This window comes from Epinephelus lanceolatus, chromosome 5 (assembly GCF_041903045.1).
Source record: "Epinephelus lanceolatus isolate andai-2023 chromosome 5, ASM4190304v1, whole genome shotgun sequence".
Classification (NCBI taxonomy): domain Eukaryota; kingdom Metazoa; phylum Chordata; class Actinopteri; order Perciformes; family Serranidae; genus Epinephelus; species Epinephelus lanceolatus.
In genome coordinates this window covers 13,530,593-13,544,670 of record NC_135738.1, presented here as the reverse complement: position 1 = coordinate 13,544,670, position 14,078 = coordinate 13,530,593, and the positions used below count along the sequence as shown (strand labels likewise).

Genomic DNA, 14,078 nt, shown 5'->3' with positions numbered 1-14,078 from the left:
AAAACTCCAAAACAAAACCTATTGACCCTTTTACTGTTAGTAAACTGTATGATGTTTCTGGTGGGCGGGGCTTAGCTGGAGGCAAAACAGTTCTTCACAAACATTAGCTAGTGCTAGCTAGCAACTTCTGTTGGTTTGTTTTAGACAATGGAGGAAGATGATGTGAGTGGTGCATTCAGAAATACTCATTCTTAGTGTCAGGGTGTACTCTGGCACAAACTGGACTGTTCATGAATTCAGAGTGCTGTCTGAATGTACCATTCAGTTATTCAGAGCACCGCACTCTCGGAGTGGCAGAGCGTACTCTGGACACTCTGTCTGGAGAGACGGAGCAGCAGAGCGCCGAGTGGAGTGATTATGTGATTAACTTAACCGTTGGTTAATTCATATAGAAATATAACGCTCCGTTTCTTCGACCAACAGAGCTCTCACTTCAGTGTAGAGCGTCAGACTGAGTTTTTGGACGCACCATGTCAGGTCACTCACTCGGGTCCATGTCATTGGTTTGACAGCCCATTGGTTCGACATCCCATTAGTCCGACTGTCCGCGGTGCTGAACGGCTCGCGGCGGACATATGGTGCGCCGCAACCGGCTTGAGGTGGAGCAGGCTCACAGCTTATGAGTTTGTCACTTTCTTTTTCATTTTAACCCACACCATGATCTTTTCCTGACCCTAACCAAGTGGTTTTTGTGCCTAAACCTAACCAGACCTTAACCACAGGGCATCATGATGATTTCGGAACGGACTTCGGAACAATGAGTTTAATATGGTCGGAACAATGGGATGTCGAACCAATGGGCAGTTCCCACTCACTCTCCGGGACTGAGTGTAACTTGAATAAATTAACACTGACCAACCAGACTGGCCAACCCGTATGCTCTCACTCAGTGGATGGATGATGTCACAGGTAGGCTGACCAAACGTTCTCTTTTGCCCGGACATGTTCACTTTTCACGTCCCATCCGGGGCGTCCGGGGGTCTTTTATAAACTGATGATAATGTCCGGTTTTCCGTGTGTTTGTGTGTGTGTGTGTTAGAGCGCGGCACAGGCAGCATATTTCTGTCTGAACCCGAACTGAGCCCGACATTATTTAATGACCAAAGCACTGAGTTTGTGTCACACAGTGGTTACAGGCTATTTAACAGGCCGGGCGTGCGCTGTGGGTGCTCAGCTGCGGAGAGGGAGACCCCCGTGTTTGAGGCAGGAGCGGGAGGCGGGAGGTCCGACGCTTCCAGCGAGAGGAGAGAGAGAAATAAAACAAAATAAGATAAAATAGGAAAAACCTGTCTCCCTCTTTTATTTTATTTTCAGCGTTTAATCAAGGCGGAGGCGGGAGGCTGGAGGTCCGAGACTTCCAGAGAGGAGAGAGGTAGAAACAAACAGCCAATGTGTCTGTGTGTGTTATGTTCAGGTGTTGTCACGTAAATAACAGTGCCCAAGAAATAAACAGGACAGACAATAGGATTTTATTTATTTTTACACTACATTTTCACTGAAAGCTGACCGAATCCGACCCGAGCCCGATTACAATTTATAGCTACATTTTTGACCAAACCCGACCCGACCTGTCGGGTACCGTCGGGCTCAGATTGCCACACTCTAGTGTGTGTATGTGTCCCCTATTGGGGCCTATCTGAATTTCTGTCTTTGAGAGATATTATTTTGTAATATAACTGAATTTTCTATCCATACATATAAATTTTAAATATATTAAAATTATAAGGCATCTTTGAGTAAACTGCGAGCATCATTTAAGTAGGCTATGTCATGGCCGGCCGAGTGTCCTCTTTTTTGGAAATCAAAATATGGTCACCCTAGTCACAGGAAGCTTTGTGGTTGATTACTCTGCCAATCTTACAAAGGAGGACAACACTTGAACGGTTTCCTCCGGTTTGTTTTGCTATTGAAGCTAATGTTAGCTAATGCACTAAAAAGTTAGTGTTACAGAGAAATCCAACATTCCTCTTAATACCTCCCTAGTTTCTGATGAGGTGGACATGTGGCGTCTGGTATGTGATAAAATTTAAGTTTTGAGCCATGACTCCTTCTATTCTGGCTCTCAATAACACAACAAGACGACATTTTAAGACTCCTTTATAGCCTACAGCCCTGTGGTGGAGAGTTGTGTTTTGCCTCCAGCTAACAAACTGACATCATTGTGGCATCGGCCCTAAAAGGGTCTACAGGATAACAGAATATATACAGAAACCCAGGATCATGACAAACACGGCCTTGCAGCTGCATTGCATGCTGCTCTGCTGAGGAGAGAGATTTCTCTCTGTATTATTACTAAAACTTGATTCAAATAATTAAAAAATACCAAGTTGTGTTGAACAATCACACAGAAGTTTAATTATTGTGGGAAAACTGCTGCAATTTACCGCAAAGACAAGAGAACAACTTTTGTGTGTATGACTCGTTACAGAACATAAAACGAAACTAAATAATACAAATTATTCAGTATGAACATTACAAATCTGTGAATTTGGGGTCTAACCTGCATTATTTGTGTCCTATCACAAGGGTACATGATGAGAATAAAACAAAGCAAAGCAAAGGTTAATTTTTAAATGAAATATTTTGTTTTCATGGCCAATTTTTTTTTCCCCCTGTAGCTTTTTTAAAATTCACTGGTCGGGAAGGTAACTTCCCAGATGTCCTCTCTGTCGGGATCCCAAACGTCGAACAGCTCCTGCAATATTCTGGCATCCTCCAATCCATCATGGGCGTCATAGTATCTGTGCAAGAAGTGCTTAGCCAGAGACTTCAGAGAATAACTGTGCAGATCGTAGAGGTTCCTGCTTAGCAGCAAGGTGTCCACAAACCCAGACACCACCTGCTGGAAGTCCTCCCAGAGAGAGCACTTTTGCAACACTCTGGCGAGTATGGGTGCATCAAACTCCTTTGCATTGTGGGCTGCCAGCAGAACAGGGCGGCGGTGCGGGCGTTTGCAGCGTCGGGGGCGGCAGTATCTCAGAAAGTCAATGAAGTCCTTGAGAGCATCATAAAGAAAGACAGTGTCCAGAGGAGTCCAGTGGCGATACAGTGTGCCTCTGCTCTGGGTAAGGCCTGTCAGCTCTGTGGCTCTTGGAGAGATGGGGCGACGGGGCAGGATGTAGGCGTTAAATTCTCTCTCTCCACAGACGGCTGACAACTGGATGATATGACACCCTGGATCTGAAAGTCGAAAAGGAATGGATTTAAAGAGGAATAAAGAAAAAGAAAATATAAATAAATATATGTTTCAATGTTCAAAATTATAAAACAAGCGTATGTGCAGGACGATTTCTTAGCTGCGATGGCTGAGTTTTGTTTTATTTATCTTTGGTCAGCTATTTCCCCCATTTCCATACTTTGTGCTAAGACAACTTTCTTTTTTTAATTATTGTTATTATTATTATTATTATTATTATTATTATTATTATTATTATTATTATTATTATATTTTTCCAATTTTCTGCATCTTCTACTTTGGTGGCACAACCAGACTTTGATATCCATTCCTGCCACCTGACCATGGATGTATTTTCTTGCATCAAATACATAACTGCCATGCATTGTGGGTAGTATACACCTCTGGAGCGACCATTGTTGTGCACCTGCTCCCTCAGCTCTCTGAGGGTTGATCTCACCAAGTTCACTTCAGGTTTTCAGACAAATGGAACGGCACTTAAGATGGCGGCGGGGATTACCCAGAGGCCAAGTGCTGAGCGGAAGTCAGCGAGGGCATGTTGAATGACTAATGAAATGCAGCTAGTGTGACATATCTTTTGGACAGCCACTGCATACGCATACTAATTAAACATAAAAAAGTTTTCTGTTGTGACATCCTGCCAACAGTGTGACGGTAATGCTTCTTTTTATAGAAACTTATGAGTCGTTTAACACAAAGTCGAAACCACTCACTCAGACACTTCAAAGTAACAATGTAATCCGTTCTCTCAACATCTGGTTTCAGTCCTTTAAAGATGTGGTTTTGACAGGAAGGGTAATTTTGACACACATACTCAACAGCCAGGGCACTTTATCCATTATTAATATAAATATATTGATTTAAAGAAGCCTGAGGGGTTCTTAAGCCCTGTTTCCACCAAACACTTTTGGTATGGTACCTTTGGAACTAAAAGTAACCCCACAGACATGGTGCCTAGACCCAGGTCCATTTAGCGTGTCCTCTGCAAACAGTACTCTGAGTAATAACACAGAGTGATATAACCGCCTCAGTTCCCCATTCGAAAATTGCCGTGTGACAGCAAAGAAAAGCAGTGAAATTTGTACTGATATTTATTTTATGTATTTATTTCTGTGGCTAAAATACATTTTGCTGCTGCAGCACATTGCTTAGCTTCTGTGACGGTACTCACAGCCTGCTTCTCCAAACTGGGGGCGTGCCGACCGACATCCACTGCATGTAATACACTGACTGTGGATAAGTACCTCATTAAACCTTTCTTCAAATGACCCAAACTATCTCTTTGACGGGACTCTGGTGCATAACCAACAACTCTTTGCACTTTCTTCCCATTTTTATTTTCAGAATACCAAACAAAACCAAACCAAACCAAACCAAGCCAAGCCATGACTGCCAAAAAGGGGTAAAAGTATTGATAAGCAGACAAACAGACATAAAGGTAATCTTACCTAATCCAGTGGTCTCCAGGTCAAAGAAAACAATGTTCGACATCTGCAAAGATTTAAAGAGACAGAAATCTGAACATGAACTTACACATCCTACAGTCATGTCTGATACGTCTGACAGTGCACTTAATATAATATTAGCTTTCACAGTTTAAGATGGCGTTTAAAGCTAAACAATGTATAGATTCATACAGAAGCAATCCCTCTCAATCACCAACCCAGTAGACGTGTGTGGCGTAGTGATGCACGGGTCAGGGTTTTGTTAATCAGTGACCCAAACCTTCAAACCAAAGCTGAAAGTTCCTGGTAATAACCTGCTGTTGACTGTACTGCATTAAGTTCACAGTAAATGTCACAATATGAAACGTGTGTTTTCCGTAGAGGGACAGCAAGTACATACTCATCTTTAAAGTGGTTAGGGACTGTTTGTTATTAATGAGGGGGGAGGGGTTGGTGCACAACAGGGAAGGGATGTCTCATAATTATTCAAGCACTAGGGAGGGACGTTTTCATTTTGACGAAGAGGACGGACATCCTTCTTCAAATGGTTGTATCTTGTATTCATTTTAAATAACATCTGAACCCTAAAACCTGCTGACAGGTTTGAAAGGCATTTTTTTCTAAAAAATTCCAAAATTACACCATTTATCATCGACCAGAAACACTCGATTATCAAATTTCCAACAATTCTTGAACACGTCATGCTTCTGCCAGGAAACACAACCAAAACTAAGCTTAAATATTTCATCAAAACTACATTTCATCACTTTAAAATGTTGCCAAAAACAACCATTTGCACAAACCAAATCCTTAAAAAAGGCATTTTAGATTCAACTTTTAGTTTTAACTTTCAAACATCAAAGGGTACATTTTTAAAATCTCATAACATCGCCACGCAAAGATACATATACATATATATATATATATATATATATATATATATATATATATATATATATACATATACATACATATATATATATATATATACACATGTACTATATATGTGTGTATAAATATATATATATATACTAGTCCATACCCACTGAGTACAGCATACCATACCATGACTTAGTCATACCAAAAATTAGAAGAAAAAAAAAAACAAAAATATTGGTGGTTGGTCGCATTTTAGCCATTTTCAAGCATTTTTCTGTTGTTGACAGACAGATGCCTACATATTAGCTGAGGAAAATATCTTCACCGGAAATGGTGAAGCGAGGGATTTAAACATGTCGACGTTTAAAGATTTCCCTGCTCTACAATCACCTAACAGAACACCTGAGCGCTTCAGGTGATGATGAAGCTGCTTGTTGTGAGACAGAGAGAAGGACAGAGAGGAAGTTGGATTACTGCACAATGTTTCCCAAAGTTATCAATAACTATATGACTTTATGAAACCCACATACCAAAACACAGTTAATCTGGTGTGAGCCTTTTCTTTCACTTTGCACCGCTACACAAGCAGTCACCGACACCCTGCCAAGTCTGTCTCTCAAAGTTACTGTGTGAACATAACGAGCTGATAAAGGAGGAAAAGTCTGAACTCACCGTGGACAGTGTGACGAGCTGTCAGCTGAGTTGTGTTACAGGTGATGGTGTGAAACCAGCGGTAACTCAAAGGAACAGAAACAAGCGTCTTTATATCCTCGGCTGAGGAGGTGCAGAACTGAGGAGGCAGCAGGGGGGCGGTGCCTCAAACTTCATGTCCTCCTGTTTGGTAAAGCTGGACAGTCTACAGCAGCCCTCAGCACAGGAACTCACAGCAACACTCATATGCTGATTTCAGGTTATTAAAGGAAAACTTCACCCACACATTTTTAAATGGAAAAAGTCATGCCACTCTGTGTAGGGGGTAAGCACAGCAGCAAGCTTTGGGACACACTTTCCTCTCCGCAGCAGAAAGAGGAACTGTCATAACTTCTCATAACCACTCAGAAAAGTTAAACTTTCTCCCATTTTATGTTCCTCATATGTATTTATAGCACTTCTATTTAATCTGTATGTGCTGCTAGGCCTTCCTGAATTTTGTATATTGTGTTTTTATCATGAAAAGAAGTAACAGGTAAACAGTTCTTGTAATCATACGGCACAACTATCGAATGAATGTGTTTTCTAGTGACTAGAGAAAGATGCTCAGAAAATTAAGTCAGTTAAACTTCAGGGATATCAATGTGTCCATTCAGGAAGCACAAGTGATTGTGAATCAGTTTCAGCAGCTTTGGTGCAAATCAAAGTGACAACAGGTGCAATGGAGAGGCAAAAGCAAGACAACCCCAAAAAGGGAATGGTTTTACATGTGGTGTCCACAGACAGTTGCTCTCTCCTTCTTCCTGACTGACTGTGCTCTAGTTTGGTCTTCTGCTAGTGTCCTTGTCACTACTGGTAGCATGAGGCGGCACCTGCAGCCCAGTCAGGTAGTCCAGCTCCTCCAGGATGGCACATGCATACATGCGGTCACAAGAAGGTTTGCTGTTTCTCCCAGCACAGTCTCAAGAGCATGGAGGAGATAACCGGAGACCAGCCGTTACACGAGGAGAGCTGGACAGGGCCATAGAAGGGCATCATCCCAGCAGCAGGACCAGTATCTGCTCCTTCGTGTGAGGGGGAACAGGAGGAGCACTGCCAGAGCCCAACAAAATGACCTCCAGCAGGTTACTGGTGTGCATGTTTCTGACCACACTGTCAGAAACAGACTCCATGAGGGTGGCATGAGGGCCTGACATCCTGTCTTGGGACCTGTGCTCACAGCCCAGCACCGTGCAGCTCCATCATTCACCAGAAAACACTAGAACTGGCAGGTCTGTCATTGGTGTCCCGTTCTCTTCACAGATGAGAGCAGGTTCACACTGAGCACATGAGACAGGCGTGAAAGAGTCTGGAGACGCCGTGGTGAACATTATGCTGCCTGTAACATCATCTAGCGTGACTGGTTATCGCGGTGGGTCAGTGATGGTCTGGGGAGGCATGTCCTTGGAGGGTCACACAGACCTACATGTCATAGCCAAAGGTACCCTGACTGATGTTAGGTACTGGGATGAAATCCTTAGAGTGATTGTCAGACGTTACTCTGGTGCAGCGGGTCCTGTGTTCCCCCTGGTGCAGGAAAATCCTCGGCCTTGTGTGGCCAGGGCATGTAGGCAGTTCCTGGATGATGAAGGCATTGATGCCATTGACTGGCCCCCTCGTTCCCCTGACCTAAATCCGATTTAGCACCTATGGGACATTATGTATCGGTGCATCTGACGCCACCAAGTACCACCAAGACTGTCCAGGAGCTAACTGATGTCCTGATCCAGGTCTGGGGGGAGATCCCCCTGGACACCATCCGCCGACTCATCAGCAGCATGGCTAGACATTGTCGGGAGTGCATACAGGCAGATGGGGGCTGTACACACTACTGAGTCACATTATGAGTTGGATCAGCCTGTGATTTAAATTTTTTACTTTGATTTTCGGTGTGATTTTGAATCCAGCCTCAGTGGGTTGATGATTTTGTGTTCCACTGACCATTGTTACTTCATTTTGTTCTCATCAAATTAAACAATCTACGTCAGTAAAGATTCTGCCTTGTTATGCAAGAAAAAAAACCATCATATCTCAAGATATTTATTAGCATGCTAGCTAATCCTTAATTTGTTAGTTAGCAAGCTAACAACAGCAAATGCAAAAATCTAAAATACACATTTATTTCTCTCGTATTTCAGGCAAAATACGACTCAACTCATTTGTGTTTGGCTGCAGTTTTGCTTTTTTTAATAAGCAGATGAATTTCCCCCATAAAGTCTTTTTTTCTTACAACCATAAACATGTTCATTAAAAAAAAAAAAGAAATATAACACAAATTGCACCTTATACGTAACCGTGTCCAGAGTGGCGCAGACAAAGAGACACAGCGCTTCTTTTTTTTTTTCTCGCTTTGTAGCACAAACATGACAGACCGAGTGTGGCCTGCTAAAATGTCGCCATGGTTAATAGTAGATAATGAACCGTACACAGGATAATATATCCTCTTATAACACCTTTTATAACAGATTCTTTTAAAGCAATGTACACCCCAAAAGCATGATCATAAATAGTACATACACTGTGTATAAAAGAGGAACAAAAACAACCAGAGAAAGCAGAGCATGCCTTCCAGTGACAGATACATTCACTTTTTCTTTTTTTTTTTTTTTGTCTTTTTTCGCCATATTGACAGCCTGGACACGTACACAGACCATCCCATCAAATATCAGCTTCAAGATATTTGATCAGGAATCAGTTTTGTCCCCTCTGAAACTTTTTTTTTTTCTAAACAGGTCTACAGTTTATGTTGTAAAAAGACAACACACTGCGAGTCTCCACAACTGTATTAAAACTGAGATCAGCACAGTCTTCAGTGAGACTTCCAGCTTCAAGGAAAACTTGATTAACACTGATTGTGTTGGTGAGATCGGAGCAAAGGGTGCTCGAAAGCATCTGATCGCACAGACGCAGCAAGCAGGGAGGGACATAGTGCAGCTTAAATACGGAGACATCATCGCTGTTAAGCTGAGTTAGGGCCATAAAACTGAATATCACACTGACGGTTTCGATACTGTATGGACAGAGACAGAAAGAGAGTAAGAATATGCAGAAACACGTGGACGGTCTGAGTTAGTTGCTACTTGTTTTCGTCTGGTTAACAGGAAGGTTAAATGCTACTTTTCACAGCCAGAGCCGGGAGAGAAGAGGATGGAAGAGCTACTGTTTTGGTAAAGAAGAAGAAGAAGAAGAAGAAGGAGAGAGTACACTGGATGGCTCAGAGGACGTTGTGGACGGTTTGAGAGTGTGTGTGAGTGCAAGAGTTTCCCCACAGGTGCAATGAAACTCAGAGGAATTGAACACATCATATGTCCGAGTTAGTTTTAGTGTCACTTTATGATTGCAGAGACTTTTTTTCCACCTTTATGAGAAGAACATTTTTTGGAGGGGGGAAACACTAGTGTATGTGTGTGTAGCCAAGACCACACAGGTGGGAGCTGATACAGTGGCAGGAATGATTCACTCACTCACTCAACCATGCACACACACACACACACACGCAGTCAGGAAAGAAAAAATGGCTTTCATCTAAACAAAAATGAACCATGAAACAATATTGAAAACAAAAACATGACATCTTCGATATCAATAACAACATCTATAATACAGCAATAATATCTATATATATATATGTAAAAAAAAAAAAAAAATTCAAGTCCTGACGTAGTAACACTGATGTTTCTGAATAAAAACAGATAGAAAACAAGAGGGAGAGACAGAGACAATACACTTATGGCTGATTGACATTTGACACCTCAGGTAAAGTAAACGTGACACCAGGGGCCAGGTGCATAAACAATGTGTACACACAGGCGTACACACAAAAAACGTGTGTACGCCTTTTCACACACATAAACTGATGAATATGCGACAGTAATATGTGCACCTCACCAGTCTTTAGATGAGGCAGGTGACACAGTTAAATGTAAGTTGAGAGATGGATAACACTGTTTTTAGGTTGTTTGCAAATTTTAGATTGTGTTACTATTTTTGCAGGCTACACGGCGACATGTAAAATGTCAACCACAGGCACATTTATAAAGTTCATTTTGAATAACTAAAAATAATCGTTCATTTTTTTTAAGCACTTTTTAAAGTCTGTTTCATCATAAGTTGTCCCTCAAGGATTTCGGGATCATAACAATTAACTAGGGCTGCCCCCTAATAGTCGACCAAACGTTAGTCGACCACAAAGGTCATTAGTCGGCAAGATTTCATTGGTCCCTTAGTCACAGAAAAAAAAAAAGAAGAAAAAAAAGTGAAACTCTATTAGGAGCTGCGCCTTGTCAAAAATAAATCAAAACCTATATGACTGGACCATGTGGCTATTTAATTTGAAAGGACAGACACAGGAAGTGTCCACGCTCAGCAGTCAGACAGGAGTCAGGTTAATTTCCAGGGCTGGTACCTGCGGTTATTCCACAGGCTAGTTAATAACATGTTGGGCAGGAAATCCAAAGTGTGGGATCATTTTGAGAAGGTGAAGGACGAACCCAAGGTGATATGTAAACTCATCTTCATTGGTCGACTACAAACATGACGTATCATCTGAAACATGGAAGTAGCTACATGCCCATTAGCCCACAGAGTCATTAACAGGCGGCTCGCTCAGTGTGTGACGTGCACTTGTAGATAAAATATAGGCCTATATTAATGAAGGTTCATTAGTATGGTTTTGTATTTCTCTGTAATGTAGCACAGTGTTAACAATGTTACTGATACTATTCTTTCTCACACCTTCAACTCAAACCATCGTGTTGCCCCGCCCGAAATTCAATAATTAGATTAATATCGTAAACATGCGGGCGACTAGTCGACTAATGGCCCTAAATGACGACTATTGGTCTACTGTGAAAACTCTTAGTCGGGGGCAGCCCTACAATTGACGCAAATTTAGCCGATCCCTATGGATTCTGCACGACCTTGCAATTTTGTCCAGTCCCGCAACTTTACCACAAACTTGACTATTTAAAACAGGTAAAATCTCATTTCATTGTAGAGCTGCATGCAGTGTATTGATTCACTCAGCCCTTCTCTTCCTCTGTTTAGGGCTGGAGCTCTGTGACAGAGTCACACACACAGTGACAGCGCTAACTGATAGCATCACACAACTAATGTCACCAAATGGTTATTTACAAGTTTGGCGACAGTTGTGCCGTTTCTGTTTCTGTGTGAGCTGAACGACCGTTGCCGTGAGGCTTCTGCCCAAGAGGTACAATATGACAAGCAGCGATTAGATCACATTGTGCTGTGTTAGCTTGTTCTTTCCAGGCAGCGAGGGCAGGAGGACAGCCTTCATGGGGACGGTCCTTAAGCACTGCGTTGAACAGCATTAACAGCTGATGGTCGGCGATCAGGTGTTCCTGCCCTTCACCCCCAGCCATCACAAATAGACTCTACTTCCGTGGGAAACACTGAATGCTCATAATAATAGCTCTGAATCTGAGACAGCTTCACAACTATTTTTCGAAATTTTCACCTCTGCGATTTAAATTATTTAGAAAAGCTGTCATGAAATCAAGCATTTCAGGCTGCAACAGTCACAAGAACAGCCTGCGAAATACTGAAGGGACTGATGAGTGCTTTGAATCAATCACTGGTCATTTTTCTGACGTTTAATAAAAATGATGATTGCAATTTCACCACAGTGATTCTCAAATTCAATATTTGCTTAATTGTCATTAATTAGTGGTACAGACACTACAAATATCCACAGCTGTGTGTAATTACATGGCCCAAAAGTGGGTCACGAGTCCATTCTGAATGTGTCAAGTTCCTAAAAAATACACTTTATTCTGAAGTACGGTGAATTTCCGGCACAAAGCTTTTGTAATGAAGTACCGTTTCCGGCTGCAGAGTGAGTGACTAACAGAGAGCTATTTAACAGAGAGAGCAAACTAGCTCAACGACACGTCAAACGCAAGTATGACACTGAATATTTTAAAATACATGGACCTTGAACTAATGACTAAGGACAAATCATGACCCCATGGCTATATCAGTTGGGAACCACTGCTCTAGAGAACCTCTCCAATAGGACACAGTTTGGGAAATTGTACTTTCTTTACGCAGATCTTATGAATGGTGAGACGGGTACAAGTATCGATATTCAAATGTATGGTTTTTTTTTTTTTTTTTTTTTTTTTAGATCCTTTCATGGCAAACTGTGGGTGTGGAAATGAGACCTGTGTATGTGCACCCAGCGCCTCAATGATGGAAATTTATAAAACAGAATCAGGCATACGCACAGCTTTGTTGATCTGATGAAAAATAATGTGTATGTATATGTCTGTCTTTGTGCGGACACACAGTTTTACACAGAGTTTTATGCATCTGGCCCCAGACGTGTAGCTCTGTGGGCGCGGATCAAACACTTTTCCTTCTATTATTTCTCAGGTGTATAACCCGAGGACGCCCGAGGCTGGCTCTGTTCATCGTTAAATCAGAGAAAACAAAGGACAGTAAACCGAGCAAAACCAGCACAGAAACAAAAGTGGAACCTGAACACTTTAGTTTGCAAAATTGAAAACAGGAAATAGAGACTAATCAACAATGAACGACCCAGGAGCAGCACTGGAGTTTCTATTTACACATTTTTCCTCTGTAACAGAATAACAATAATAATAATAATTAATAATAATAATAATGTAACATATTTCTGTACAGTCTCTTCAAACTGATGTAGGAAAAAGTGTGATGGAGAAGCATGCAGCCTCGTGGCTGGTGTGTCCTGTGTAAACGTGAAAAGCAGACTTAGCTTGGCGCTGGTTACAGACAAAATGTCCGCCAGTTCAGTCAGTATGGCTACATTTCTTCTGGGTGGCTTTATCCACCTGCCCACATGCTAAAAAATAAAGATGGGGCTCTGTAAGATTTGGCTTTGCATGTGTGGGTTTTTCCTCTGTCTCTCACCAACCGTCCTTCCCTTCTTCACTCTCTCCTCTGACCGACCCCTGGTGCTCCAGCAGGGGTCAAACAGCGCTGAGATCAGAGGGTCAACAAACATGGCCGACTATTCACTTCACTCTGCTCCAGCATTCTTCAGTCCTCTTTTTCTTTGACCTGTCATTTTGTCCCTCTGTGTCATAGTTCCAGTCTTCTTTGATTCCCACAGCCCTCTGCTCTGACTGTTCCAGGGGAGGAGGGGTGTGGGTGCCGAGGAGGGGCAGCAGGCGACACCGGGCACAATCCTCGCCCCGTGACCAGCCTCATTCGACCCCGGACTCTCCCTCCTCCTCCTCCTGTACGCCACCCTGCACTCGAACAGGTGGCGGCTGGCGTTCCTTCCCTCCTCGGCTTCACACCATGAACTCGTTGCTGCCGTACAGAACCAGCTGCTGTGGCCCCGAGCTGAAGTCCGACTCCCTTCGGTGGCTTCCTGAGGGCTCACGTGGGGAGCTGCGGCTGAGCCTGAGCCTGTGACGGGTCTTACCGTGGCTTCCCTCTGCCTCAGCCAGCGGGGCCCCCAAACCACAGGAAGTGAGCAGGGGCCCGGAGGAGGAGGAGCGGAACCGGTAGTGAGGGGATGGAGAGCCAGAGGCATTGGAGGAGAGGGAGGAAGAGGGGTGGTAGGAGGAGGAAATGGTGGAGGTGGAGTCTGCGGAGTCCTGGGAGTCAGGCTGACGGCGCAAAGCTCGTCTGGTCTTTGCCTCCGACTTTCTGGCGCGATAAGTGCCTCGCTCTGCAGAGAGACATCAGCAGAGGTGTTAAAAGCACATTATCAATACTTCATCATACCTGCACCATCATACGGTCTCTCTAAAATCCACCGCAAAAGTAAAATTTTTTGACATACTCCCGCCAAATTCATAACTGAAATATTACGGAATGTAGGAGCTTCCCATAGAATGGAAAAGAATGGACTCCTGGTT

The 14,078-nt window shown here is 42.9% G+C and overlaps 2 protein-coding genes across 19 annotated transcripts in view; both read right to left on the bottom strand.

Moving 5' to 3' along the window:
- Positions 1–1,457: 1,457 nt before the first annotated feature.
- LOC144463446 (DNA polymerase III PolC-type-like) lies at positions 1,458–6,460 on the bottom strand. The gene is made up of 3 exons (XM_078167728.1): positions 6,193–6,460; positions 4,645–4,687; positions 1,458–3,180 (listed from the first exon to the last, which is right to left on the bottom strand). Exons 2-3 carry the CDS (start codon positions 4,685–4,687, stop codon positions 2,624–2,626), a joined length of 600 nt encoding a protein of 199 aa, XP_078023854.1. The 5' UTR covers positions 6,193–6,460; the 3' UTR covers positions 1,458–2,623.
- Positions 6,461–8,374: 1,914 nt separating this feature from the next.
- The window catches only part of LOC117262261 (unconventional myosin-IXAa-like), a 217,634-nt gene continuing 211,930 nt past the window's right edge, over positions 8,375–14,078 (bottom strand). For 17 of the 18 annotated variants that reach the window (XM_033635087.2, XM_033635091.2, XM_033635092.2 and 14 more), the window contains one exon: positions 8,375–13,888. In XM_033635087.2, the coding sequence (XP_033490978.2) occupies positions 13,506–13,888 (383 nt within the window). In that variant the 3' untranslated portion in view covers positions 8,375–13,505. The remainder of the gene's footprint in view (positions 13,889–14,078) is intronic. The other variant, XM_033635098.2, reaches the window with a different exon arrangement.